The sequence below is a fragment of the Delphinus delphis genome, chromosome 6 (assembly GCF_949987515.2).
Source record: "Delphinus delphis chromosome 6, mDelDel1.2, whole genome shotgun sequence".
Classification (NCBI taxonomy): Eukaryota; Metazoa; Chordata; class Mammalia; order Artiodactyla; family Delphinidae; genus Delphinus; species Delphinus delphis.
In genome coordinates this window covers 2394405-2421918 of record NC_082688.1, presented here as the reverse complement: position 1 = coordinate 2421918, position 27514 = coordinate 2394405, and the positions used below count along the sequence as shown (strand labels likewise).

At 63.2% G+C, this 27514-nt stretch overlaps 1 protein-coding gene across 5 annotated transcripts in view; it reads left to right on the top strand.

Annotated features, from left to right (window-relative positions):
* Positions 1–27514, top strand: part of VAV2 (vav guanine nucleotide exchange factor 2) — a 180274-nt gene that overhangs the window by 135120 nt on the left and 17640 nt on the right. For 3 of the 5 annotated variants that reach the window (XM_060013839.1, XM_060013840.1, XM_060013841.1), the window contains exons 5-18: positions 282–384; positions 3139–3237; positions 5232–5300; positions 6301–6401; positions 13515–13614; positions 14438–14533; positions 15206–15274; positions 16781–16867; positions 19377–19462; positions 20681–20813; positions 22740–22849; positions 23947–24048; positions 24386–24474; positions 27043–27059. In XM_060013839.1, the coding sequence (XP_059869822.1) occupies positions 282–384; positions 3139–3237; positions 5232–5300; positions 6301–6401; positions 13515–13614; positions 14438–14533; positions 15206–15274; positions 16781–16867; positions 19377–19462; positions 20681–20813; positions 22740–22849; positions 23947–24048; positions 24386–24474; positions 27043–27059 (1261 nt within the window). Of the gene's footprint in view, positions 1–281; positions 385–3138; positions 3238–5231; positions 5301–6300; positions 6402–13514; positions 13615–14437; positions 14534–15205; positions 15275–16780; positions 16868–19376; positions 19463–20680; positions 20814–21862; positions 21878–22739; positions 22850–23946; positions 24049–24385; positions 24475–27042; positions 27060–27514 lie in introns of all 5 variants that reach the window. The other 2 variants (XM_060013837.1, XM_060013838.1) reach the window with 1 other exon arrangement.

Genomic DNA, 27514 nt, shown 5'->3' with positions numbered 1-27514 from the left:
CCCCAGCGTGTGTCCCTGCTTTTACTAAAGGGCTGGGGTAGGTGCGCTTTGTCATGGTGGGACCTTCCAGAAAGGCGGCAGGCAGAGCACAAGGCACTCCCAGGCTGCCTGGGTTAAACTACCAGAAACCACGGGAAGCAGGTGCCCTGTCCTTGGACCAGGACACTGAGGCCGAGAGGGAGGGCCTCATGGTGGCCCCAACTGCCTCTCCCCTCCGGGGGCCCCCCTCGTGGACGTGGCTTCAGCCCCCCACCCCTCTCCCCCGCTTCCCTCCTGTGCAGTGAGCATGACGTGGGGGAGGACATCTACGACTGCGTCCCGTGCGAGGATGAAGGGGACGACATTTATGAGGACATCATCAAGGTGGAAGTGCAGCAGCCCATGGTGAGCCCCCGCTGCCCGCCCCGCCCCTCCTTTAAAGCCTCTGCGCAGACCCCACCGTCTGAGCCACGGGCGTGGCAGGGGGGAGCTGCACCCGGTCCTTCCTGGCCACCATGGGGTTCATCCCCTGCGCCGGTCGGCCAGGTCCCTTCTTTCCTGTGAAATGTTCTAGGGAGACCGGGATGTGACACCGCTGGCACCCCGCCTCCCCGGACGTGTTGCTCTGGAAGTCTTCTCCGGAGGGCGTGCAGGACCCCGAGTCCTTCCTGCGCAGGGAGCCTTAGATAGTGACGCGGTGCTGGTCTCAGGCAGCCTGCCTCCCTCTGCCCTGAGCCAGCCGTGCGTCTTTCCTGCGCGAGGATGTTTATTTCCGACGGGCGTCGGCTCATCACGTCTCGGATGTTTGTTTGCTGCCGCTCCGTGTGCTGCCCACAGCTGCTGTACTGGGGAGGGAGGGTTCCTGCCAGGCCAGGACGGGAGACGGGGCTCTGGTGGCGTGGACCACAGCCCTTTCACACCCCCAGACTCCTGGGGGCGGTTGCGATACCAGTTGCCCACTGTGGCGGCTTTTGATGCCATTTGCCCTCACCAGAGAAATGGGGGAAATTTCTCTGAAAGCGGGTTTCAGTCTTTTCCCTCAGTGTGGGGGCCACCAGCTGGTGGTGGAGAAACAAAAGGGTAGGACACAGCTCCCTACGAGGCCTCTCAGAGAGGCCCTTCCCGCTCTCTGACGGGAGACGTGCCAAGATGCCGGGCAGTGGCTCACAGCCCCAGATGCTGCTTCTAGGAACGGGTTTCTCATTTTGCCCCTCAAGGGTCTGAAGGTGGGTTTCGCTCCCCACAATTACCAGGAATCTCACTCTGGAGAGTCAGCTGTGGGTCTGTGAGCCCAGGTCTGCCCCCGCCCCAGGCAGCCTTACGGTAGGCAGCTCTGCTCCTGGACCTTCCAGGGAAGTGGGCTCAGGGGGCCAGAGGGCTCTGCTTAGCTGCCCCGGCCTGAGAGGCTGGCTGGCCTCCCGCATCGCCAGCAGGCTGAGTGAGATGGGCGCCGCCTGACTCCCCAGGCCCTTTGGAAGCTGGGTGTCCTTGGGTTAGGCGAAGGCATGTGGGTGTAGTGGCCTGTGTGTTTGGGGGGATCCCCTGCCCCCTGGTTGTACAAGCTCCCACGAGACCCCGTCTGCACCTGGCTTGCAGAAGCCCTGGAGTGGGCGCTCCCCCGAGGCCGCTGCTGTCCCTGGTGCTGAAAGCACATGACAGGACCCGGGGCGTTTGCAGGACCTGCGGGGCTGGGGGAGATGCCCGCCTGTGTCCTGGGGACAAACCAGCGTCCCACCTGCCCAGCGATGCGTAGCGCCCCAAGTCTCGGCGCTGGGCTCACGAGCTGTCCTGTGCATCTCCTGCCGCCCGCCAGGTCCTCTGAGATACAACAGCTGGTTTTATTTCCTCTCCTGTCATGTCTGGAGCTATCTGGACCGTCTAAGTGGGAAGTATTGGGAATAGTGACGTTTCTAAAGGAAGCTACAGCCAGGAGATGGCAGGTGCCACTCTCAGAGCCCGGCCGTGGGCAAGCTGCCATGGCGCTGTCCCCGCCAGGCTGCCATGCGGGCGGGCGGAGGGTGTGATGTGCCCTCTGGGGCCGTTGGCTAATGGGGGTGAGCTCCCTGACTCCCCCAAGCTCGGCTTGAACGAGCGTAAGCGCCGCTAACTGGTTCTTTGCCCTATTTGTCTCTCCACGCTTTCAGATTAGATCCATGCAGGTAAGTGGCAGGTGGAGGGGAGGCCCGGGGCCAGTCCTGCCAGCACCGTCTTCCTCTGACTTCCGGGAGGAACTCGGGACCCTGTCCCCAGGGAGACGCTGTTGGGCACCACATCCTTACACACAGTTTTAGGGGAGCTGTGGACCCTCAGCACTGAATTCCCAGGCTGAGCGGGGCTTCGGGCTTTGGGAAGGGGCCTGGGGGGCCTGGGTGATGTGCCCGCCTGGCAGGTTACATTGGAGAACTGTGGCCCCGGCAAACCCACGCGGGGCCCTGGGGCATTTCCTGGAGGAGGGGGAGGATGACGTCAGGGCAGGTATGAGTCCAGACGGCGCGTCCCACGTCCCAGCACTGTTTCCCCGGAGCCTTGCTTGCTTGGACTGAAAGGACTTAAGGAGGGTGTCTGGACCGTCCACAGAACCTCCGACAGTCAGCCCACCTGCTGCCTCTTCCCCGGCCCCCGTGGCCACAGTCTCTTGGTCAGTCCCACCCCAGAGGTGGGGCAGGCCCTGCCTCAGAGGCGTGTCCTCAGTGACGCCTGCCGACGGGCTGTTAGCTCGGAACCTGGTCCGAGGCAGTGGACATTTGGAAAGTCCAGCCCTGTGGGGAATTGGCTTCTTCCTCTGAGGCGGTAGCAGGCTGAAGCTGGGAGGTGGGTCAGCGGGTGGACACGTGTCCTCAGGGAGCTGGTCAGACCCTCTCTGTGCACGTGGGCGGCGCTTTACGCATGTGACGCCCGCTGTGTCTGCTGGAGGGGGCGACCAGTCTGGTGGAGACAGATTCAGCAGCCTCTGTCCCATCTCTGCACTGTCGTCAGTTCTCAGGGTCACACCACATCCCCTCCCCTGTGCCTCAGGCTGCCCGTCTGCAGAAAGGAGGGGAAGGGCCTTTTGTCTCCCACGCGGCCCCCTTCACGCTCAGTGACCCCACGGCCGAGCCCGGGCGGGCGGCAGGTGGAGGGCATGGCGGGGTCCTGGCTGACCTCCTGTGCCCCCTCTAGAAAATGGGCATGACGGAGGACGACAAGAGAAGCTGCTGCCTGCTGGAGATCCAGGAGACGGAAGCCAAGTACTACCGGACCCTGGAGGACATCGAGAAGGTGGGCGTGGCCGCCGGGTCCACCCAGGACCCCTGCCTCCTGGGAGCCGCTGTCACCGGGCAGGGACTCCGGGCAGTGGTGACGGAGGCGGGGCTCAGGGGCCCTCTCGGTTTTGCACCTTCCAAAAAGGAGGTCGCCCTCACCTTTCCTCTGCCCTCTGCCCTCTGCCCTCTGCCCCCACAGGCTGTGGGCTCCACTCAGCCCAGCTTCCTCGTCAGCTGCCACCCTTGGCCCTGGCCCCACCTCCCACCCTTTGGCCTCAGCTCGGACCCTGGACTGTTCCTGGGCTTGTTTCGGAGGCTTCTTCCAGCCTAAACGGGGCGTCGTTATGGCTTCCGCTCCGGAATGCGCCAAGCTAGGCTCTTTATGTGTGTATCCTCACCCAGAGCTAGACGCCTTCTGTATACACTCTCCCCCAGGCCAGGCGCTGAGTGAGCTCTTGATGTGTCCCTCCTCCCTGGGGTGCTGTCTGCACTCAGCCTCCCCCCGCCGTGAGCTGCGATAACAGCAGTACCACCCACTGTGGGCATCCTGCACCTGGGACGCAGTTGGGCCCAGTGACGTGAGTCTCTGGAGCTCCTGTGGCGGCCTGTGTGCTCCCCTGAATGGCTGGTCAGCGCTGTCTCCCTGCCGGCCTGCCCAGCTCCTGGAGAACCACGGACGGGCCTTCTCCCGCCATCCGCCCTGGCCTCCTGTGGTCACTGGCGCAGTGCCGTTTTTGAGACGGACCCTTCCTGGCCGGTCTTTCATTGCAGAGTAGGGCCAAGTGTAGCCATAAGGGGGTGGCCTGAGAAGGTCCCCACTGTTTAGGGCACTGTGGAGCCTCCAGCCGGGGGTCGTGAGATGCCCCTTGGCCCCAGGTCTGGCCCAGGCTTCTGACCTTTTCCCTCCTCCCGCCCCACTCAACCCTTGTGTGTCCGCCCTTTAGCTTCTCCTCGACCACCAGCTTTTCTGCAGACACATGGTCCCAGCTGCCCACTCCTTCGAGTCCCAGCTCCCGTGTCAGCTCCTTCCAGGGCCCTGCAGGCTTCACGTAGCCTGAGTTTCGTCGCAGAAAACCGGCGGGCCACTGTGGCCCGTCTCCACCCCTGCAGTGTGGGCTTTGGGGGCGGGTGCTGCCCATCTGCGGGCGCAGTGCACGTCGGGGGTTGAGCTGGGGGCGTGCCCAGCCAGGGTGTGCATGTGCTGAGTGTTCTCGGGGACGATCGTGTTTGCAATCCTCCCCTAACCGTGTTGCCATCCCCGTGTCAGGTGAGGAAAACGAGTCACACAGTGGCCAGTGCCGCCACGGCACAGGGAGAAGTGCTTGGGTGCGTGCAGCAGCCACTAGTGCTTGCTCGTTTGGACAGGTCTCTTCTGCTGCGCACAGCGGCCAAGGAGAGGGCCAGGGGACCAGGACCCTGTGGGAGAAGGGCAGGGAGAGGGGAGGGTGGCTGGTAGTTCCCCGCGGGGGCCTCCAGGAGGCCGGGGGCAGAAGCACCCCTGCTACTGTGGCGCTTGCGGGGCCGGAGCGGGCCCCTTGATGACAGGTTTGGGGGTACACTCACGGGTGTAGGCTCAGGAATGGGTGTCGGGTGGGAATCACGGCATTTCTCGGTCCTCAGGCTCTCCCTTGGGTGACGCCTCTCACCTCCCGGGAGGACCCCACTTGCTCAAATATCTCAAAACAGCAGAGCCCACCCTGGCTGGCCTTAGGGTGGAAGTCCAGCGCCACGTGCAAGGGGCCCTCTGTGGAGCTTTGCCCACCTGGCGGGTCCTCAGGCCTGACCCCCACCCGGTCCCACACTTCCCACGCAGGTACCCCCTCTCCGGTAAGCGTGGAGCACCCCCGTGTGCTGGTGAGCGGCCACCCCGCAGGACCCTTGATGGGGGAACGGGGGCGCTGCCTGCAGTCGCCTGTTTTTCTCTGAGGCCGTTAGAGCCCCTCCGACCGGCGACTGTGGCCTCGACGGTGACGGGCGTCCTTCAGGCGGTGACGGGCTTCTCTCTTCCAGAACTACGTGACCCCTCTGAGGCTCGTGCTGAGCCCGGCGGACATGGCGGCCATCTTCATCAACCTGGAGGTGAGGGTCCCACCCCGGCTCACCGTGTGTGGGCTGGAGGTCCTAACCTGCTCGGACGTCAGCTGGGCTCCCACGTGACCGTCCCCAGGGCTTGCATGGTTGATCCTGGCTAAAGGGTGTTTTCGTGGCTGACGGATGGGGGGCGGTGAGCAGGCCCCCATTTCTCGGGGACTTTGGTTTTAGGAGACAGAGGACAGTTTCTGGGAGCTTCCCTGCCCAATACTGTGCTGGCGGGTGTGCCTGGGACGCACACGCCCTGGAGGAAACACCAGGTTTTGTCATCAGTGGAGGGAAGTGTGTCCCCTCCCCCTCTCTGAGCAAACAGAGCGCCCTCACTGCTCTGCGGTGTCTGAACACGGACACCGGAGGGCCATCCCGCGTGGGGGGGCTCACCTCGATGTGGTCAGCAGAGCCGGGCCCGGAAGCTGCGTGTGGGTGGGCTTCGTCGGGGAGCACTGGCCCTACTCTTCCTTGGGGTGCCGACGGCTTGAGGAGTGGGCGCTGGGCACCTCCTGGGTGAGGCTGACGCAGACCCGGAGTTTCGCAGCCCCTGCGCCCCCCGGCCCAGAGCTCATCCTGCCGTGAGCAGTGGCACACGTGGCCACAGAAGGACTGGGGACCTGGTTGGGGGACGGTGCTGCCTGGCAGCCACCCCTCTGCTCTGGAGTGCGGACACACTTCCCCAGGCCCCGCTTCCACAGCGGAGAGACTTCACCCGTCAGGGCGCCTGCGCCCCTGCACTCCCGCGTACAGCGGGCGGGTCCCGACGATGCCGGCTGGGGCCGGGCACCGTGTGTCTGGACAGGCTGTGCAGACTCTGGACGGCTGTGGCACCTTCTAGTGAACGGCAGCCGGTGTGTACGTGCGGAAGTACGCCCGGCGCCCGGCCGCTCACGTGGACGTCCCTCCATCGGAACGGCAGCCCGGAAGGAGCGGGATCACGGAGCCCGCGTGCCCCCGCCGGCTGTGCCTGCTCACGCGTGGTTGCTTTTCGTCCCAGGACCTAATTAAGGTGCATCACAGCTTCCTGAGGGCCATCGACGTGTCCATGATGGCGGGGGGCAGCTCGCTGGCCAAGGTCTTCCTGGACTTCAAGGAAAGGTGAGTGGCCGGGGCCTCTGGGGCGTCCGGGCGCCGCTCCGCTTCCATCGTGGGGACGGGGCGGAGCTGGTGGGTGAGTTTACCCAGGTTACCGCTGCGTGGTGCCGAGGCGGGCGTCGGTGCTCCCACGCTCGCCCTGTCCTCACTTGTAAACTGAGAAAACTGCCTGCCCTCCCTGCCGTCACAGCCTGCATGGGAGGGGCCTCTCGGGGGCTCCACCCGCCCCCTCTGCCTCTATTCTTGGGGGTCGTGGTGGCTGAAGGACACTCGTGCCATCACGACGCCCCTGCCGTGCTGCAGACCCCATGGGAGTCGGGCACCGGGAGAGTCTGCCCCTGAGTTCTGTGCCTGGGGGGAGGTGACCTGTGGCACCTGCCTCTACAACTGCACTCACCCCCGCCTGTGCCAGCCTGAGTGAGGGGCTTCAGGGGCTGCAGGGAGCCATGGCTGAGAGCCCAGGCTCTGGGTCCCCAGGACTGAGGCCATGCCGCTGCTTCTACACGACACCACAGCCCGACTTCTTTATCTGTCGGTCAGGGGCCACGATGGCATCTGTGCCCCTTGATGCCCTGAGGGTGAGCAGAGGCCAGGCCTGCGCTGCCGACACGCTGGTCCACACCCAGCGAAGGCTGCGGTGACCGGGCAGGTGTAGGGGCCGGACCTGGGCAGCCGGGCGGGGGTGCGGGTGGCAGCCCTGGACGCGGTTGCGTGGCCGTCTTGGCATAAACTGGCTTCAGCCCTGAACGTGGGGAGACGTGGTTCCGGGACCGAGAAGCGCAGAGCCCTGGATCTCCCAGTGGTGCCCTGGTCCTGTGCGAGTCTCCGCAGCTTCGGGGCAAGTGTCCGTGGAGCCCGAGCGGGTATAGATGCTCTTGTCAGGATCCGAGGCGGCCCTTCTTCTCCAGGCCCCTCCCAGGTGGTTAGGCTGAGTCTAGACGCAGAGAGGGCGCCGGCCTCCACCCCGCCAGAAAGTCACCTGTGATAATCATGCCCGTTAGTGGGGTTCCTGATCAGAATCAAGACTGTCAATGGGAGAGAGCGACAGCTCGTTAGGAATCAACGCAGGGACCTTCTTTTAAAAAAAATTATACCGCTCTTACGTGACCCCTGTGAATCTATTTGATGCTGGCTTTAAGCGCCTCTGTTGGTCAGCCCAGTTGATGGAGGGGGTACGGAGGCAGCCTTCTGTTCTCTAGAATGTCCTGCTGGAGGCTGGCGGGGGCGTTGGGATTCTGGAAGCTTCCAACTAGGTGTGAGGGGGCAACTGTCAGGATGGCTCTGCCGTCCCAGCGGAGAGCCCGGGCCCCTGCTTCTTCCCCTTGCGCCTTGGCAACTGGTGTTTCAAGGCGGGATGCTGACGAGGACGAAGCCGGATGACGTGGAGGGCTCGCGGGATGCCAGCATTGCAGGGTCCTGGGAGATGGTGGCTTTTAGCCACTGAAATCTCAAGATATGCATCAGCAGATGGTGCCTGGCGTTCTGTCCCTCGTAGAATCTTTGGACAAGGAGCCTGAAGGTTCTGTCTTCGTGGTGCCTCTGCCTGGGAGCTTGTTAAAAATACCGATTCCTGGGGCTTCCCTGGTGGCGCAGTGGTTAAGAATCCGCCTGCCAATGCAGGGGACATGGGTTCAAGCCCTGGTCTGGGAACTAGATCCACATACCGCGGAGCAACTAAGCCCGTGCGCCACAACTACTGAGCCTGCGCTCTGGAGCCTGTGTGCCACAACTCCTGAGCCCACGTGCCACAACTACTGAAGCCCGTGCACCTAGAGCCCGTGCTCCGCGACAAGAGAAGCCACTTCAATGAGAAGCCTGTGCACCACACGAAGAGTAGTCCCCACTCACCGCAACCAGAGAAAGCCCACGCGCAGCAATAAAGACCCAACACAGCCAAAAAAAAAAAAAATACCGATTCCTGGGGTCTGATGAGGGATCCTGGGAGCTGTAGAAGGCACCACAGGGGCCAGTGGGGACCCTCATCTGCAGGAGGGTCCCCTGCATCGCCCGTCAGGTAACTCTCAGCTCCGCTCACAACCCTCTCTGCACAGGCAGCTGCATTCCCAGGCGCCTTCACCTAGGATTGCCTGAACGTGCCTCCCCCAGGTGCCCTGTAGCTCCAGGCAAGGAGCCGTGGCCTCCTGAACGGGCAAGGGTCCTCAAGCCTGCTTTCTGAGGGGCCACGAGTCGGGGGGCTCCCGGGAGCCATGAGGGAGCAGGCAGTGCCCAAGTACAGGTGGCAGACGCAGCCAGAGGAGAGCAGACGAGGTTTCTCCAGGCACCAGCAGGTGTGGGCATGCTGGCCGGCCCGGGCAAGGGGGTGGGGATCAGGTCTGGGGGTCAGGCCGGCTCCCTAACCCGCCCTCTGCCCCCAACAAGGTTTTCCTCTCACCTGGCTCCAAGCCACCATGCTAGGTGGGCCCATGGCGCACCGCTGCTGGACTTGAGCTGACTGTCAGACCTGACCCTCGCCCAGGTGACGGGCACGGCAGACGCTTCTCAGCACCTCGTTAGTGCTGCGCCTTGGCTGGGGTCGGACGGGCACTGAGGCCCAGTAACCCAGCTCTAGGCCGCGTGGCTGAGGTACAGATGGATGACCTGTCCTCTCCTGGGCCCCTCCACGTCCCCAGCGCAAGGGCTCTGCTGCCTGGCCTGTCCCCATGGTCCAGTTTGCCTGTGAATAAGATCTCGCACCATCCTCTACACACAACCTCGGGCTGGCCTGCCCCCAGGCCTCCTTTCCTCTGGGAATGACGGACGTTTCCGCCTTGGAGAATCGCCGTGAGCAGAATGCATCCTGGCACCGAGAGCTCTGCAGATGGTCACCGCCCAGCGAGGCGTCGGGGAGTCCAGGCACCCGCCCAGCGAGGCGTCGGGGGGTCCAGGCACCCGCCCAGCGAGGCATCGGGGGGTCCAGGCACCCGCCCAGCGAGGCGTCGGGGGGTCCAGGCACCCGCCCAGCGAGGCGTCGGGGGGTCCAGGCACTTTTCCCTCCTTTGGGGGAGGGGCTGGCTGCATCTCACCAGACCTCGTTTGCCAAATCACTGTTCACCCCCGCGTCCGCCTTTTCTGGCACGTCCCTTCTTACTTCCGAGTCAGCCCCGAAGGCCCTGATGGTCGCCGGCTCACCGGTTCTGCGAGCACTTATGGACCGCCTGCTGTGTGCGGCTGCAGAGCTCTGGGCCAAGGACATCGTGGTGAGCGAAGCAGGCTCCGCGCTCCCTGGGAGACGAGTCCACGGACAAGAGACTTACCGTGGGCTGTGATAGTGCCTGAGAGCACAGGGAAGGGGAGGGGGATGAGCGCAGGCTGGGGCCCCTGAGGGCCTGGGGGAGAGGGGATCAGCCCTGAAGCCGCGTGGGGAGTAGAAGCTGCGGGAGAGCCAGGAGCTCTGACTGGGGAACCGGCAGAGGCCGGAGGAGCGGGACCGAGGGGGCGAAGGGGAGGTTCTCCAAGGAGCAGTTACAGGTTCTGCAGGATCTGGTGGGCGAAGATAGGGATTCATAATTTTTTTTTTTTTTTTTTTTTTGCGGTACGCAGGCCTCTCACTGCCGTGGCCTCTCCCGTTGCGGAGCACAGGCTCCGGACGCGCAGGCTCAGCAGCCATGGCTCACGGGCCCAGCCGCTCCGCGGCACGTGGGATCCTCCCGGACCGGGGCACGAACCATGTCCCCTGCATCGGCAGGCGGACTCTCAACCACTGCGCCACCAGGGAAGCCCCATCATTTTTTTAATGAGGGCAGGAGAAGCCATTGAGGAATTCAAGGGGCAAGATGCCGGCAGCTCGTCCCTGATGAAGGATGGGTGGCATCCGGGTGTGGTATGAGCAGCAGAATGGCAGGGGGCGATCACCTCCCTCTTTTTGGAGCTTATTCTCCCATTAATGCAGCCTCGATCCTCAGACAAGGCGGGGGCTCCTGTTAACCTTGCCGTGTGGGCTTAAAGGCGACGACGTCTCCCACACGGAGGGAGCTGGCTCTCGGGCAGGGTTTGCATTGAAGTCACACCTTTTGTATTTATCGCTGGGGCTGACCAAGGTGGGCCTGGAGCCTGACTTCTCGTGGGTCCGCGGTTCGGGCTGGATGGGGCCTGGGGAGCTGGTGGCCCGGTGGTAAGGCGGGAGGACGAGCTCTTAGGAGGGACTGTCTGTGGGGCTTTGCGCACGTGCCGTTAGGAGGAACGTCGTTCAGAAAGGCAGGTTCCCCGTCCCAGGACCCCGTGGGATTTCCGTGAGTGTGGAGAGAGAGGCTCTGGGCAGGGGAGGGCTTCGGCGCTCTGCAGCCTCTCCTTGCTCTTAGGTTAGATGGACGGCGCTGCCCTCTGGCTGTGATTTCCGTTCACAGAAACCAGGGTCTCTGGGGGCCTTTCATCTCAAAGCCCGAGGTCAGGTGGTCCTGCACGGAGACAACCCTCTCGTACCCCTAGAGCCCCCGCAGGGGTTCGCGTGGCTGCCCTGTCGGGAGGGCTGCCCTGGGACCACCAGCCGGAGAGCCCTTTGCCTCCCGCCCTGTCCAGAGCTCCTTTCCCAGGTGGAGCAGCTCGGGACGGGAGAGGGGAGCGGCCTTGGCCACGCGTGGTCTCAGCTTGTTCCCGTGTCCCGGGTGAACACCTGGGCGCGTCGCCTGTGTCCTGGGACGTGCTCCGTCCTGTCCCCGGCTGTGTGGGCTGAGACAGAAGTGACGCGGTGAGGAAATAAGGCGTCAGATGTATTTCTGTCAGAGGCATTCAGGTTCCCTTTATGGGGTCGGAGTTGGAAGGTCAAGCAGTTAAATAAATGACCTAGCGCGGAGCTGGTGGCCAACATCTACCACCCCGTGAAAGAGCAGAAGGTTGACGAAGGTCGCTCCGCTGACAGTCCGGGACACTGGCACGCAGAGTCAGCGGGGACAGGAGTTAGGAGTGAGGTGGCCACGTTACATGCAAACAGGTCGATTTCCTCCGTGGCAAGAGCGCTGGAACCTTTGGGTTGCTTCCCCAGCGTGACGGAAATCACGTGTACAGAACAGGGTCACGCAGCGTGCGTCGGGCCGGGTCGGGGAGACCGCCTTCCCCGGGGCCTCGGGTGGCTGGCGTTCCCAGGCGCTCCGGTGGGACCGTGAACCGTCAAGTCCTCCGCGTGTGCGTTGCCTTACTTCCAAGTTTCTGGGTTTTTTTTAAACTTTGGTACATGAAACTGGCTTTCTTTCTCTTCCTTCCTTCCTCCCTCCCTCCCTCCCTTTCTTTCTTTTTGGCTGCATTGGGTCTTCGTTGCTGCGCGCAGGCTTTCTCTAGTTGCAGCGAGCGGGGGCTACTCTTTGCTGTAGTGCACAGGCTTCTCATTGCGGTGGCTTCTCTTGTTGTGGAGCACAGGCTCTAGGCACGCAGACTTCAGTAGTTGTGGCAGGCGGGCTCAGTAGTTGTGGCTTGCGGGCTCTAGAGCGCAGACTCAGTAGTTGTGGCGCACGGGCTTAGTTGTTCCGCGGCATGTGGGATCTTCCCAGACCAGAGCTCAAACCCGTGTCCTCTGCATTGGCAGGCGGATTCCCCACCAGGGAAGCCCCTTTATCAACTTTTCTATGAAAATTCTGAATTGAATAGCAGACTCCTTGAAGTGGAAGCCAGGGCTCAGTTTCTCATGCAGAGTGGCTCCTGGTCAGTGTGTCACACTCGGGACTCTGGACCCGGCCATCTGTCCCAAACCCCCAAGGCCCCAGGGAGGGGAGACCTGCCCGGGGGCTCACGTGGCAGAGCCGGGGTGCTGGATGCCCGGCCCAGGTGTGGTCACCGCGGGTCCCTCGGGCCGTGCAGGGAGAGCCTGGGGAGTCCCACAGACCCAGCGGGATGCAGTGTCATCTCCTCCAAAGTGAAGCCAGCAACAGGCCTTGACTGCCTACCTGCAGCGCCTCGCCAGGTACCCCAGGGTGCAGCAGCGTCCGTGGAGGACAGAGAAATGGGCCTGACGTCATCTTCACCCGAGCTTCGCAGAGCTGGGCCGGGAGAGGCCTCCAGACGTTTGCTGACACACAGCGTAACCTGCGTCTGGCAGGGCGTCCCTGGAACGTCATGCGCGGGGCCCGGCCTCCTGGTGTCGCCCTTTATTAGCTGGTGACTCTTAGCAAGTTCACTGAGGCCTTGGTTTCCCCACTGGAGAGTGGGGCTCACCACCCCCACCTCTACAAGTGGGTTAAAGGGTCGCGACGCTGTGCGTGAAGCTCCTGGCCCTGGTGGCTCCCAGAGGTGGTGACTTGCAGCCAACGACGTCACCTGCCTGGTCCTTCTCCAGGGGCCTACTCGGTAGTCGGGTGACAAGAGTTTGAAAGATGAGGTTTCAGGCCAGTAACCCAAGGCCCTGAGAGCACTGGGCCCCGGTCGGGGGCTCTGACCTGTCGGCCCTGGAGGATCGTGGTGGGGAGCAAAGCAGAGGGTGTTAGGAGAGAAGCAGGTCGGCAGGCAGGCAGTGGGCGCGGGGGAGGCCGGAAGCGGGGGAGGCGGGGCTGGGTTAGAGGGAGCTCCTTCTCCCCCTCTGCACCCCGCATCTTCCCTGGATCCGCGGCCCCTCCCAGCCCCCCCATCTCCCAGGTGACGGGGGCTGACGTCACCCTGCCCTGAGAGGCCGGTGGCTGGAACCCAGGCACAGACCATCAGTGCCATGTGGCAGCAACAAGGGCTGGCCCGCGGGGTCCCCGCACCTCGAAATGTCAGCTCAGGGGCCGGCCCCCCAGGGCGAGCACAGAGCCGGGCTGGGCCTGGGCGCTCACTGCCTGTGGACTGCAGCGTGAGTTGCCTGGGGAGGCGGGGGCTTCTGTCTGGCTTTGGCCCTTTCCAGGGGCGGGATGGGGGGCTGAGGGCGGCACCCCCAAACCCGGTCCTGACCTGGAACAGAACCACAGAAGAGGGCCTCCTGGGGTTCGGGGAAGGCAGGGTGCCCCTCCCTCCCCACGGCTGGCAGCCCTCCTCCTGGGCAGGGCGGGGAAGGAAAGCAGCCTCATGGAAAGAACGAAACCATTAAATGTGCGAACACGTGAGGAGCTGTCGGGGGGGAGCTGCTTGCTGTGCTCACAGCCTGACGTGCAAACGGCTCGGGCTCACACCCAGTGTGTGTGTGTGTGTGTGTGTGCGCGTGTGCCCGCCGTCCAGGCTCCTGATCTACGGGGAGTACTGCAGCCGCATGGAGCACGCGCAGAGCACGCTGAGCCAGCTCCTGGCCGGCAGGGAGGACTTCAGACAGAAAGTCGAGGTACTTGCTGTGTCCGAGCTTCCAGCTCCCTGGCCTCTTACCCGTTCCATGGGAAGCTGGGGGCGGGGCAGTGATGGGACGTTTTTTGTAGATGTTTTTGGCAGGTGGTTTTTTCTCCTTTGCATTTTGTTGGGGTTGAGAGTGGGCAGGGGGAGGTCACTGTCCCAGGCCAGGGCCCAGCCTGGGTGCCACTGTGGCAGGACCCCGGACCAGATCCGGCTGAGTGACTGAGCCCTGACCCTGGCCTATCGGGACCCCATGGGGGCCCCATGTGACGGACCTCTGCTGGGAGCCTCCCACCCCTGCCATGTCGTCCCCCCAGAGGCTGGGCTTCCCATGTTGTATCTGGCCGGTCAGACGGTTCCCAGGGTGAGCCCTGGTGGCACGTCCCTTTGCTCCGGCAGTGCTGGGGGTGACTCACCCCTCGGAGAGGCCCGATGCCCTCGTGTGTCCAGGCAACCCGTGGGGAGGCCCTGGTTCCTGAGGGCGGTGCCCCCGTTAGTGTGAGCTGGCCTCCCCCAGGGTCTCTGGTAGACCCCAGACCAGGCGTCACTCAGAATCCCCCCCATGTGGCCACTGCAGACCCCTGAGGCTATGAGAGGCAGCAGGGCCCCTGCCCGCCTGCTGTGAAGCCCACCCCTCTGCACACGCCTGGTTTGGGGGGGGCAGTCTCTGGGAGCCGGACCGGAGGAAGACCAGACACCTGGGCCCCAGTGCAGGGCTTGGGTCTGCCCCCGTCCCCAGGCCGGGGATGGGAGTGTTGGGGTCCGGTGTGCCCGGGCAAGGATGCCCTAAATCCACCCGCTGCTCCCCCGACGCCCAGGAATGCACCCTGAAGGTCCAAGACGGGAAGTTCAAGCTGCAGGACCTGCTAGTGGTCCCCATGCAGAGGGTGCTCAAATACCACCTGCTCCTCAAGGTGAGACCGGCTGGAGGGAGTCAGGGCCCGGCAGCCCCCGGGGCGTGGGGTGGAGCCCACAGACAGGCCAGGGAGACAAATGAACAAGCGCATAGAGTAAGGCAGCCCGTGCTTGGCGCCTAAAAGCTGCAAAATCAGTGCCGGGAGCTACGCAGTATTTTTGTGTCTTATGAATATTGTCAGTTAGTACGCAAGGACAATTATGATCTAAATCGGTAAGAGAAGAGAAAAGCCGAGAGAGACAGAAAACCATCCTCAGGCCGGAAGTAAGAGCTCCTGGGGCTCGTCTCCTAACCCAGTTCCTGAGCTTCCTGGTGGCCACGGAAACAGGAAGTCCTTCGGGACAGACAGACCTGCGCGGGAGACAGTGGTTTCTGTGAGATGCCAGCCAAGGCTCTTTAGTGAATCAGCAGGTCACCTGTTAGCATGGCCCCTGGCTTTGTGGTGTCTTAATGTTCCCCCCGTTATCCACAAGAGTTGGAGACACCTCGCCTCGAAGCCGCGTGTCCCCTGGAGGAGGACTCGCTGTCTGTCTGCCGGAGTTGGGCGGCTGGACCAGAGCCGGGGGGGTGGGGGTGGGGCTTTGTCCCGAGGGCCTGGCTCTGTCTGCACACCCGGGGCCTGGTGGGGATCCCTGAGTGGTCACCCACGCCTCACCACCACCCCCCCCAGGAACTTCTGAGCCATTCCACCGACCGGCCCGAGAGGCAGCAGCTCAAAGAAGCGCTGGAGGCCATGCAGGTGGGTAAACCGAGGCAGGGGAGAGGCCGGGCCAGCCTGGGGCTTCATGGACCGTGCCCGCCCTCTTTGACTGGACCTGGGCTCGCTAACAACCTTACCTCGGTGATCGGAGATGTAGATCTTCCTGGGACGGCAAGAGGCGGAGCAGGGGCAGGGCGGTGGATGGGACCCACCAGGGGCGGGGGGGGGAGGGGGCTTCCCTAAGGATTCTCTTCTCTAGCCTCCCCTGGCCCACAGTGACCCCACCCCCACCCCCAGGCCTCCCTTCCTCTCGCTTCCCTGACCGTCTGCCATACTGTCGCCAGAGTCCAGGCACTGGACCCAGTGCTGGGCCACCTGGCCCTCCCCTGCCTGCTGCCCAGTGTGTGGCATCTGCTTCTGAAATGCCCACTCCACCCAGGCACGGCACCTCTCCCCTCCTCCCTCTGTCCACGGAAGCCCACTTTGCAGCTCAGCCCCCGGAAGGAGAGCCCAGCTCACGTCCCTGCCCCTCTTAGAACCCTTCTGTGGCTCCCCACTGCCTGCTGAGTCAGGCCCAGACCCTCCCCCCGGCACACAGGCCTCCAGAGCTGTGCAGGCTTTGCAGTTGTGTTTACCCCTAATGCCCCACCTTCCAGGCAGGCTTGGCCACGCTCAGGCCCCTGAAGGTGTCCGTTCTTCTCCACCTGTGTGTTGGCTCGGGCTGAACCTGTCCTTGTCACCTGGCAACGTCCTGTGCCTCCTCCGTCTTTGCGAAGTGACCTTCCCAGGGGGATCGCCCCCTCTGGCTTCTGTCCCCCCACTGCTCGGCCGTCTGTTTCTGGAGCTTCTCTGAGCAGCCTGTCCTCTTCACTCCAAGTCCTGTGCGAACTCTGTGGCCTGTGCCATGGAGGCCCCGGCGGTTGCACGGCTCACCAGGCCCATCTTGTAATGTTCCTGCCTCGGGGTCTCCGATTCTGCCTGGCCAGTGGGCTCCCAGTGTGGATGGGCAGGGGGCACTGGAGGGGAGGCTGGAACCAGCTCTCACCCCCTACCCACCGCCTGGCTCAGGGGCTCCACCCTGGGCTCTGGGTGTCTGTCCCGCTGGGCCCTCTGGATCGCGGTGGGCAGTGCCCCCTGGCGGCCAGCAGGAGACTGCAGCGTGTGGGTAGCCGGGCTGCACGGTGGGGTCGCCCTTGTTCCGCTGAGGCTCTGTAGGGCCAGGAACTGGCTGGTCCAGGTCGACCTGGTTGTTTTCCTTCTACTCTGACCTAGAAGGTGGCTGAGTGACGGGGCAGAAGGAAGCTGCTCTAGGAGGAGGGATTTCCTGGCGCACCAACAGGGCGCAGCTTTTTTGCCTCGTTTGCCAAGTGGGGTGACGCTTCTCACCCCTGCGGTCATTTCGAGGGCCAGCCACCTCTGGGGACGGTGGGCGGTGCTTTGGAGATGCCCAGCCCTTGCACGGTGCCGTGGGGTTCATGGCTGAGCCCCTCACGCCCTGCCCAGCGTGGGCCTGCTGACCCGCTCCCCGCCTCTGTTGTGTCCCAGGACCTGGCGATGTACATCAACGAAGTCAAACGGGACAAAGAGACCCTGAAGAAAATCGGCGAGTTTCAGAGTTCCATAGAGAACCTGGTAAGTGCGCCGGCTCCCCAGGAGCGGAGACAGTCACGGCCATATATGCATGTTTTAAAAAATGACTTTCAGGGCTTCCCTGGTGGCGCAGTGGTTGGGAGTCCGCCTGCCCATGCAGGGGACGTGGGTTCGTGCCCCGGTCCGGGAGGATCCCACATGCTGCGGAGCGGCTGGGCCCGTGAGCCATGGCCGCTGAGCCTGCGCGTCTGGAGCCTGTGCTCCGCAACGGGAGAGGCCGCAACGGTGAGAGGCCCGCGTACCGCAAAAAAAAAAAAAAAAAAAAATGACTTTCACAATCTCAGCATCGAATAAGTGGAAGGGCGACCGCACGCTCCGTCCGTCCGGGTCGTGGAGGCACGTGCAGCCGTGCTGAGCGCTCTCCGCCGAGAGGGTGGAGCAGCTCCTGCAGCGGAGGCTGACCTCGCACTGCCAGGCTGTGCACCGAGACCAGCCCAGGGGCCCTGTGCACAAGGGTGGCCACTGGCTGAGGGCCCGAGGAGGGGAACGGTATTGACTGCTCTGCTCTGCCCTCCCTCCCTGGCCTGGACCGGGACTCTCTTGGGTCCAAGGGGAGAGTGCGGCGCCCAGGGGAGCATGAGGTTCCTAACACTCTGGGACCCCTGGCTCACCCACATCTCCTGTCCCCATGAGGGACAATAGAGAGGGTTTGGTCACCCTGCCCAGGAGTTGCCCTTGAGTTCTCCCCTCCCCCTTGACCTCTAGCAGGCAGGGCTGACACCTCATGGGACCTTACCCTCATCCTGGTCCATCAGAGGCTCAGCCTCGGGGCGTCGGGTGAACCACTGGGTCCTGCGGGGCGAGGAGATGGGCCACCCCAGGAAGCAGGCACCTCCCCGCCTGTGCCAACCGGTACCAGCCTCTCGCTGATCTGCTGAAGGTCTAAACAGGGTTTCTCCGCCTCGGCACTGTTGACACTTGGGGCTGGACCATTCTCTGTCGCGGGGCCTGTCCTGTGCATTGTGGGATGTTGAGCTGCACCCCTGGACTCTGTCCGCTAGATGCTGGTAGCATCCCCACCCTTCAGGGGCCCAGGTCATGGCCACCAGATACAGCTCCCGACATCACGAGATGTCCCCTGGGTACAGAATCAGCCCTGGCCGAGGACCGCTGGTTTACATGCATTACCACTCTCTGGTCCCTGAACTTTCAGAGTCCGGGTGAGTGTCTGTCGAAAGCAAATCCGCACAGAAGCTTTTGCAAAGGAAGCCCCGCATGCCCAGGCTGACACCTGGTGCCCATTTGTCTGGTCCTCCCCGACCAGAGTCAGAAGAGCCCAAACGGGACCGTGGTACAGGCACGTGGCGTGAAGACAATCGTAATGTGTCGTCCAGCAAAGAAAAAAGAAGTCGCCGAACAGCATTATGACCCGACCCCATTTTTCTTTCCTTTCTGAGGGCAGAGGAGGTTAAGGATGGCTGTGCCCCAGGCTGTGAGCGGTGGTGTTAGTGCCCGGTGGGGCCTGGGGCTGTTGGTTTTCCCCTCGTTGAGCGTTGGATGTTTTCTACATGCTCTATGATGGGTGGATGGGCACTACTTTTGTGACAGGAAGACTTTTTTTTTTAAGTTTTTACATACGACTAATTCTTGCGCGTCAAATGACAAAAGTTAAGCAGCAGGGGAGCAGGTGTGGAGCGCTCCTGTGGGCCGGGCGCCCTGCTCTGCCCAGCCGTGTGGTTTTCTCCGGACCCCATCCCAGCGGGTGGAGCTGGTACCTTTCTTCCCGCCCTTTGGAGATGAGACACAGAGGCCGTTAGTGACACAGAGTCACTAAGCAGGTGCTGGTCCCACCCTGGGTGACACCCACGCTGCGCCCTTCGTTTTGCTCTGGCAGCTCCTGGAAAATGCAGAAAACTGAAAGAAGATGCTGAGAGCCCCATCGTAGCGCCAGGCGGGCTGGCCTGATAGCGTTTTGCGGCATCCTCTCCTTCCTGTTCTGTCCGCGTAGACTGCACAGGGAACGTGCCCAGAGACGTCTCTCTGAATCAGAGCAGAGCAGAGATGCAAACCAGGCAGAAAACGAAAATGAAATCCTTGCAAACCAGAGAGGGGGTTCCACGCGAAGGCTCCCCCTGGTTCCACTGGCAGGACCCCCGCGCCCCGCCCGCCCTCTCTCTGATAAGCGCCGTTTGTTCTCTGTTTAATTTGGTTTCTCGGGGTCAGGCGTCTGGCGTTTCCCACCAGGTTCCCGCTCTGGCTCCACGATGACAGTGGCCTGCTAACTGACCCACACCATCAATCGCCCTTTGTTGCCGCAGAGCTGGAGGGCGTCCTCAGCAGGGCCAGGTCTGTGGGGCGCAGAGTCTGCAGGCCCAGTTCCTCCCTTCTGTCCTCGGCACCCGCCGGGAACCAGGGGGGCTCGTCTCACATCGCTCCCGCCTTCGGTTTCAGCGGAAAACGGCCGCCCCGGACGCGTGCCCACCTGCGTTTCTCTCCACGTAGGGAACCTGCTCTGGCACCGGGACTAACGGCCTTGCCCTTTCTTTCCCAGCAAGTGAAACTGGAGGAATTTGGGAGACCAAAGATCGACGGGGAGCTGAAGGTCCGGTCCATAGTGAACCACACCAAGCAAGACAGGTGAGCGGAGCGGGCGCCGGGCTGGGTGGCACCGAGTCAGACGCGCCGCTCCAGGGCACCCGCCCCGGCGGGCCTGGAAACAGCTTCTCACGTGCACTTGGCTTTGGGTTAGGCCTCTTTAATTGCTTCCTTCCTTCCCGGTGAGAGCGACGGCCAGTGGCTGCCACGCCCGTGGGGCTGCCCTGCCTGCGGCCGGCACTGGACCGGCCGGGCTGGGGGACCGCCAGAGGCGCGGCCTGCGAGCGCACGGGCTCCTGGGAGCGGCCGTGTGAGCTGTTTGCCAAAGGACTGGGCGGGAGTGCGGGCGGGCGACGCGAAAGCTCCCGGGGAGCTGGCACGGCCCCAGCTTGTTCAGTCCTCCACGCACACCTGCTGCGTCCAAGGCCTGGGGCCGTGGCCGGGGTCACAGAAGACGTGAGCCCTGCCCCACGCGGCTCCTAATCCCGTGGAGGATGGACGTGTAAATGGGCAGTGACCGGCAGAGGCCAGTGGTGTGGGGAAGGCCAGCGGGGGCAGGGGCGTGGAGGATCCAAGGCCGGGCTGAGGGGTCAGAGTTGGCCGGGAGGGCCAGGCCGGGGGAGGGCTCAGGCTCGGGGAGGGAGCAGCCCTCGCGCTGCCCACCCGGCCGCCCACAGCCGTCCCGCGGCCTCGGACCCTGCTGCGTTGGCCGCGCTGTCGGGCCCCTGTGGCCGCGCTGACGGGCCCCTGGTGGCCGCGCTGACGGGCCCCTGTGGCCGCGCTGACGGGCCCCTGTGGCCGCGCTGACGGGCCCCTGGTGGCCGCGCTGACGGGCCCCTGTGGCCGCGCTGACGGGCCCCTGGTGGCCGCGCTGACGGGCCCCTGTGGCCGCGCTGTCGGGCCCCTGTGGCCGCGCTGACGGGCCCCTGTGGCCGCGCTGTCGGGCCCCTGTGGCCGCGCTGACGGGCCCCTGTGGCCGCGCTGTCGGGCCCCTGTGGCCGCGCTGACGGGCCCCTGGTGGCCGCGCTGACGGGCCCCTGTGGCCGCGCTGTCGGGCCCCTGTGGCCGCGCTGACGGGCCCCTGGTGGCCGCGCTGACGGGCCCCTGTGGCCGCGCTGTCGGGCCCCTGTGGCCGCGCTGACGGGCCCCTGTGGCCGCGCTGTCGGGCCCCTGTGGCCGCGCTGACGGGCCCCTGGTGGCCGCGCTGACGGGCCCCTGTGGCCGCGCTGACGGGCCCCTGTGGCCGCGCTGTCGGGCCAGGTACCTGTTCCTGTTTGACAAGGCGGTCATTGTGTGCAAGAGGAGGGGCGACAGCTACGAGCTGAAGGAGATCATCGAGCTGCTTTTCCACAAGATGACCGACGACCCCATGAACAACAAGGACGTCAAGAAGGTGAGCCCCGGCCTCCCGGTGGTGGCGGAGGGGCTTCAAAGGCTGGGCCGCCCGGTGCGGGGCAGGCACCGACCCCCCCGAGGCAGGAGTTGTGGGGTGGCTAGGGAAAGCGTGGTCAGGTGGGCTGGCCTCCACCCGCTCTGTGCTGGGCCTGGCACTGCCCTCCCCCCGGCCTTTTGTCTGAGTCTTTCCTGGCGGGGGTCGGAGGGGCACGATCCGGATCGCAGCCCCCCAGTGAGGACCCTGAGCTGAGGGGTGTGGCCCGAGGCCGCTGGTGAGAGCCCAGCCTTAGACCTTGGCCGCCTGGCGCATGTGGCCCCCTGCGGCAAGCAGGCCCTCCTGCCCCTCCCCGGCCCTCCCGCTTTGGAGGAGGGCACCGGGTGGGCCTTGCTGTGGCTCGTGGGGCTCTGATGTCCAGCCAGTGGGGTGTGGCTGCTGGGGGTGGGGCCATGACTGGTGAGGGAGGGGCCATGGCTGCTGGGGTGGGGCCATGGCTCCTGGGGTGGGGCCATGGCTGCTGGGGGTGGGGCCGTGGATGCTGTGGGTGGGGCCATGGCTGCTGGGGGTGGGGCCGTGGATGCTGTGGGTGGTGCGATGGATGCTGAGTTGGGGCTGCCGTGCTCTCTGGTTCAGTCCTGCTTCTGCACCCAGTGCTTGAGTACCTGTGGTGTGCAGCCCTGGGCTGGGTGTGGGTGCCAGGAACCAAAGTGCTGAAAGAGGCTGGACTCCCGAGCTAACAGGTAGAATGCGGGTGCTACCTGGAAGAGCTATTGGGGGTGACCTGCCTAGCCCTGATGTCCAAAACAGGCCACTGGGGCCCCAGAAGCAGTGACCTGAGGCCACCTCCCAGGCTCAGGGCTGAAGACGAAGCCCCCCAGGTTCCGCCCCAGCACCTACCCCTCTGGGAGGAAGGCCCTTGCCATGGTGGTCCCATCCTGGGGCACTTGGCAGTGGGCAGTGTCCTGGGTTGCGGCGCCCACCGCGGGGCTGGGCCAGGCCTCTTGATGATCTCGTCTCCCCTTTTCCTTTCCTCTCCTCGCGCTTCCTAGTCTCACGGGAAAATGGTAAGCCCCTGACGCTCACGTGCTCGCCACCTTCCTCACCTCCGGGCCCGATGCCGACGCTTCCTCCCTGAGTTGGGAGTGGGGTCTGGGGAGCCGGGTGGGCCTGAGCCGGGCTGGGTTCCCGGCATTCTCCTTCCTCCCCTCAGTGTCTGGATTAAGAGGAGACATGTATCTGTGATAACAGATTTGCCGGCTGCAAAGGGTGTCAAGTGAAACCCCCCCTCCCGCCTGCCCCACCCACTCCCAGTCCCTGGAGGTTAAGGACCTGGGTGGTTTCAGAGCCACTGGGGTTGGCCTGTTCTCTCTCTGCCGCCCTTTGTCCTCTTTCTTCTTTCCCTCCCTCCTTCCCTCTTTTCCTTTTTCCCTCCACCTTTCCTGACACAGATGGGCTCAGGCTTCCCAGACGCTTCTTCCTGGGCCCCTTGGAAGCCCCGAGCGATAGCCGGGCCTGGTGGTGGCTGAGGGGTGGGAAGGCTGGGCTGACTTTGCCGCAGCTCCCCAGGCCCATGGCCTCCTCTGCCTTTTTTGTTTTTTTCTGTTGTTCTAATTCAGACCAGTGAGCTTTTTTGGCATCACATTTAGGAAGTGAAAGTGGGTGGGCTGGCGTCCTGGAGGGGGCCCCAGGTGAACGCCTCAACGCAGGTCATTAGAGGTGGCCTGGGCTAAGCCGCAGAGACCTCAGTTGAGGGTGCACCTCGGAGGGGGTCGGAGGTGGGTCCCAGGACATCTCGTTAGAGGCTGCATACACTTACACACGTGTGCACGTACAGGCCCGGGCACGAGTGCGCCTGCACATGTGCCCGTGCACCTGTGTGCACCTAGCCATGCCCGTTGCAAGCGTGTCCCCTGTCTCCTCCCACAGTGGTCCTACGGTTTCTATCTAATTCACCTTCAAGGCAAGCAAGGCTTCCAGTTTTTCTGCAAGACGGAAGACATGAAGAGGAAGTGGACGGAACAGTTTGAGATGGCCATGTGAGTCCGCCGTGGCAGCGGCGCGGGTGGGAGGCCACGTGGATCTTTCTCGGGGAACCCGCCCCCCCGGGATGCCAGCCCCTGCCCCCCGTGTGGCAGCCTCGCTCTTTAATCTACAGTGGCCAGAGGGCCCTCCCCCTGGGGCCGAGCCTCCCACACTTGACCAGCAGGGCAGCGAGTGGCCAGGAATGGCCATGGTGCCAGATGGACTCACGGTGACCCAGATCCCTGGGTCTTACAGGCCGGTGGGTTGTCACCTTTGGCGAAAAGCCCCAGAGCTGTTTTTCCATGAAATCTAGGAGGAGCCCCAGTTAGCCCAACAGAGAAAGGTGATCATGGGGGTGCCTGGCCACATCAGACCTTGAGGCCAGGGTGGCAGGTCCTGGGGCCTCCGGGCAGGTGCACTCACCTCCCTGGCCTCTTCCTCCTGGTGAAATGCACGTGAAGGGAGGGTCCAGGTTCCGGGATTATTGGGAGGATCCAACGGGGTCCCGCGTGGGACACATCAGAATAGATGGCGGCCAGGCGGTGGGCCCCAAGGCTTTCTAGGGGTTGTAATTTTCTCCCCACCGTTCTCATGAAAATTTTCAAGCGTTAATCCAAGTTGAAAGAACGTCACGGTAAATGCCCGGCCTGCTCCGTTCACGTCTTGTGCTGTCCTCTGTCACATGCCGTCCCCCCAGCCCTGGTGCCGTCTGCTAGCGGACGTGTCGTAGTGAATTGCAGACATCAGTGCGAGTGAGGGTGCCCGTCATGAAGTCACGATTTGTTTAGATCTTTATATCTCAGGCTCGCGCACAGTGACATCCCGGGTGCGGTTTGCTGAGTCACGACAAACGCTTGCACCGGCCCACACCCAAGCCCTGTCCAGATACAGCTCTTAACCATCACCCCAGAAGGTTCTCGAAAGCTCCCACTCGGACCCTTCATCCTCCCCGGGGTGTCAGGGCCCCTCGGGTCTGCCCGGGGGTCGGGGCAGATCCTGGCTCTGAGTCCTGGCCTCCTGACTCCCGGCCGCGTTCCAGAGCCCGGCTGGTTTGGCGGCTTCCGTTTCGGGGGGGCTCAGGGAACCTGGAGCCCGCTTTCCCTCCCATCAGGTCAAACATCAAGCCCGACAAAGCCACCGCCAACCAGCACAGCTTCCAGATGTACACGTTTGACAAGACCACCAACTGCAGAGCGTGCAGGATGTTCCTCAGGTGAGGCCGTCTCCCGGCCCCCGAGGGGGCCCGCTGCTGCCTCCCTCCTGTGCCCCCATCGCCGCCCAGCACCCCTAGGCCAGTGCTGTGCTGGGGCCCAGGGACCCGGGGAGACATCCCATCGTGTGGGAGGCAGCCGGCCCTCGGACGTTTGGGATCCAGCCGGGAGGGGAGGTGCCTGTCCCCGTCCTGTGGGGATGGCAGAGCCAGGCTGCGCATCGGGGCGGGGGTCCTGGGCCCCAGGGCTTTGAGGGGTGATGCCCTGGGGGGCAGAAGGCAAGGTGGGTCTGGTGGTCCACCTCACCTCCTGCCCCTTCCCCCTCCCACCCCGGCGCAGAGGCACCTTCTACCAGGGTTACCTGTGCACCAAGTGTGGCGTCGGGGCACACAAGGAGTGCCTGGAGGTGACCCCTCCCTGCAAGATCAGTGAGTACCCATCCCCGCCCTCCCCGTGGGGCACGGGCCCTGGGGGCTGGTCCTCAGGGTCCCACGACACACCCCGAGCCGAGGGTCCCGTCATCCCTCGCAGTTGCCGGCTCTGGCGGTGTTCCCACATTCTCCTTTCCTGCCGTGGTGACCCCACGGGGCAGGGACCAGATGAGGAAACAGAGGCTCAGAGAGGGGAGGACGCCGGCCCCGGGTCACACTGGGTCAAAAGGCCCAGCCGGAGCGGGAGCGGGGATTCCGTGGCAAAGCCCTCCTCCTAACTGCATACTGGCTGGCTTCTCTCGGCCTCTTGGGCACCCGCTGCCGCGCTGCAGTTGTAAGCGTCTAGAATCTCCACCCCGCAGAGGGCACAGGACATTCCTGGCAGCTGCATGGAGGTTTCCGGTCACAGAGGAACACCTCGCCCCTGGGTTCCCCCGCCCTGGAGAGGCCTGGCCCTCTTTAGCGACAGCCCTGTTTGTAGACGGTTCACGTGCGTGCACGGCACCTACTGTGCTCCCCTTTGCCTCGGATGGGGGAAGCCTGAGGCTCCTGTCAGTCATCTTGGTTTGGGGGATGAGTTGGGGGAGGGCCCAGCCTAGAGCAGCTGGACGGGCCGCCGGAAAGCCTGAGATGGTTCTGAAAGGTTTCAAAGCCGCCACGGTCAGGGACTGGCTGAGCTCTGGGTCCGGGCGTGGGGCACCCGCCAAGCACCACGCTGCTCGCCCTGCTTCACGGGGCCCAGATGCTCCCACATCCCCGTGAAATGGGGCTGTTATGCTGACATCCACACTCAGGGGAGCTGCGCTCAGAGCGGGTTAACCACGCTGCAAGTAGACAGGGAAACATGCCGGGCCTGCTTGTCCCCCGAGACACCACCGCCCAGAGTAGGAGAGTTTAATTCCTCATTTACTGTGACTGCTGGTCCAGTGCCCTGATCTGGGAGGAGGGTCCGACAGGTCAGCCCAGACCCCCTCGTCCCCACCAACGCCCACCCGATGCAGCCCACTCCGGCCCGGCAGAAGTTCAGCGACCCTGCCAATCTCCTCCAGCCTAGAGGATGCTGCCGGCCCCGACTGGCCCCGACGCAGCTTTTCAGCTTCGCCCATGGCTACCGCCCTCTTGTGGCCATGTGTCCTTTGCGTCAAGCGACTGGACAATTCATTTCTTTTGACATTTTTTTTCCTGATCTTAAAAGTAACATACTTCTTTATCAAAAACTTAGAGGAAAAAAAAGAGGAGAAATGAAATAAAAAAGAAAATAATTATCACTTATGAACAGATTAAGAAATAACCAAAGGTGATATTCTGGTGTATTTCCTGTCAAGTTTTCTTTTTTTTTTTTTTTTTTTTTTTTTTTGCGGTACGCGGGCCTCTCATTGCTGTGGCCTCTTCCGTTGCGGAGCACAGGCTCCGGACGCGCAGGCTCAGCGGCCATGGCTCACGGGCCCAGCCGCTCTGCGGCATGTGGGATCTTCCCAGACCAGGGCACGAACCCATGTCCCCTGCATCGGCAGGCGGACTCTCAACCCCTGTGCCACCAGGGAAGCCCAAGTTTTCTTATTTTTAAATAATCTTTCTGTTTCCTTTTCCCTGATTATTAAATACCCATTTCCCATAGAAGATATAGAGAAAAGTAAGGGAGATGAAAGCAATCCTGGTTTTTGTCACGCCAGGCAAAAACAGCTGCCGTTAGCCATCACCTGCCTTCTCCCTTTTTTGCAATGCCCCCGCCCCCGCCCCCCATCTCTTTTTAGGTTTTTGTGTTTTTCATGATGTGTATAGTTTAGGCAATTGCACATCTTTCGAAAGCTGAAGTCATCAGCACCCTCCCCGTGTCACTGAGAGCCCGTGGTGGGCACCTGGTTTTATTTTAAGGAGCGTGTGCTTCCCCCAAGGGCACGTGCCTGATGCCTGACGCCTGTAGCCTCTGATCTGCAGGGTCTGTCGGATCCTATGTCTGCCCAAAGCAGGCTGCGACTGTGCGTGTGTTAGACGGTGTTGAAGTCACATCAGCCACACGTTAGCCCTTGTGGTGCTTGTTTTGTCTGGTGGTGGAGTGGCAGCTCAGCTTGTCAGATGGCCGGGGCCCAGCCTGGAGCTGTGTCCTCCCCTTGGGTCGCCCCAGGGCAGGCGGAAAGAATCTTTAGAATGTTTGCCTTCCATCTGATGAGCTGAGGTGTCCCGTGTCCGAGGTGCTGACAAATAGAGTAGCACGACTACCACGTCTTCTGTCATTTGCCCACGGCAGGCATCACTAATCAATTGTGGAAACCTTCCCTTTGAGCCCAGTTCTGTCCAGTGATCAGGCAGTTGCTGCCGTTGGAGCAGAGTTGGCTCATGCAGGAAAACCTGTTTGCCATTGGGTCTGATACCCAGTGTGTGTTCTCCCGTGGGGCCCCTAAAACCAGAGCTCAGAAATCGCCATCAGAAGTAGTCGAGAGATTTTCGCGGTCACCAAGCACACGTGTCCGTAATCCAGGTCTGAAAGGACGGGCCTTGGAGCTCACCTCGCTCGCACACGCAGGCACGCCCAGCGGCTCTGACCCCGATGTGCTTCCTTTTCAGGTTCTCCTGCAGACCTGGTGAGTCCCCCAAACCATTCCCTTCCCACTGCCCTGCACCCTACGCCGCCCCATGCCTGGAGCCGGAAAGACCCAACCGTTCCGGCCCTCACGCTTCTGGGGCCAGGCCGGCTTGCAGAGCCCCTGTTGGTTACAAGGGGCCTTTGTTTTCCTTCGTGGTCGTCAGTAGAGATGGGTCCCTGTGCATGGCCTCCTGGGCCCTGATAGCTTCCCCCTGCCCGGCTGCCCACCCGTCCCACCTGCCCAGTGGCTTGCTGGCGGCTCTGGGTCCCCAGCTCTGTGACAGGCATCTGCCCACCTGCCCCCCATCCTGATAGACGTAGAGCCCTCTCTTCAGCTGACTTGGGGACGGAGTCACTGAATTCACTTATGGGTTGTGGACGTCATTTCTCTCCCCAGCCGTGGGGGTCCAGTCAAATTAACCAGCATGTAACGGGCTCTTCCTGGGCCCTGCG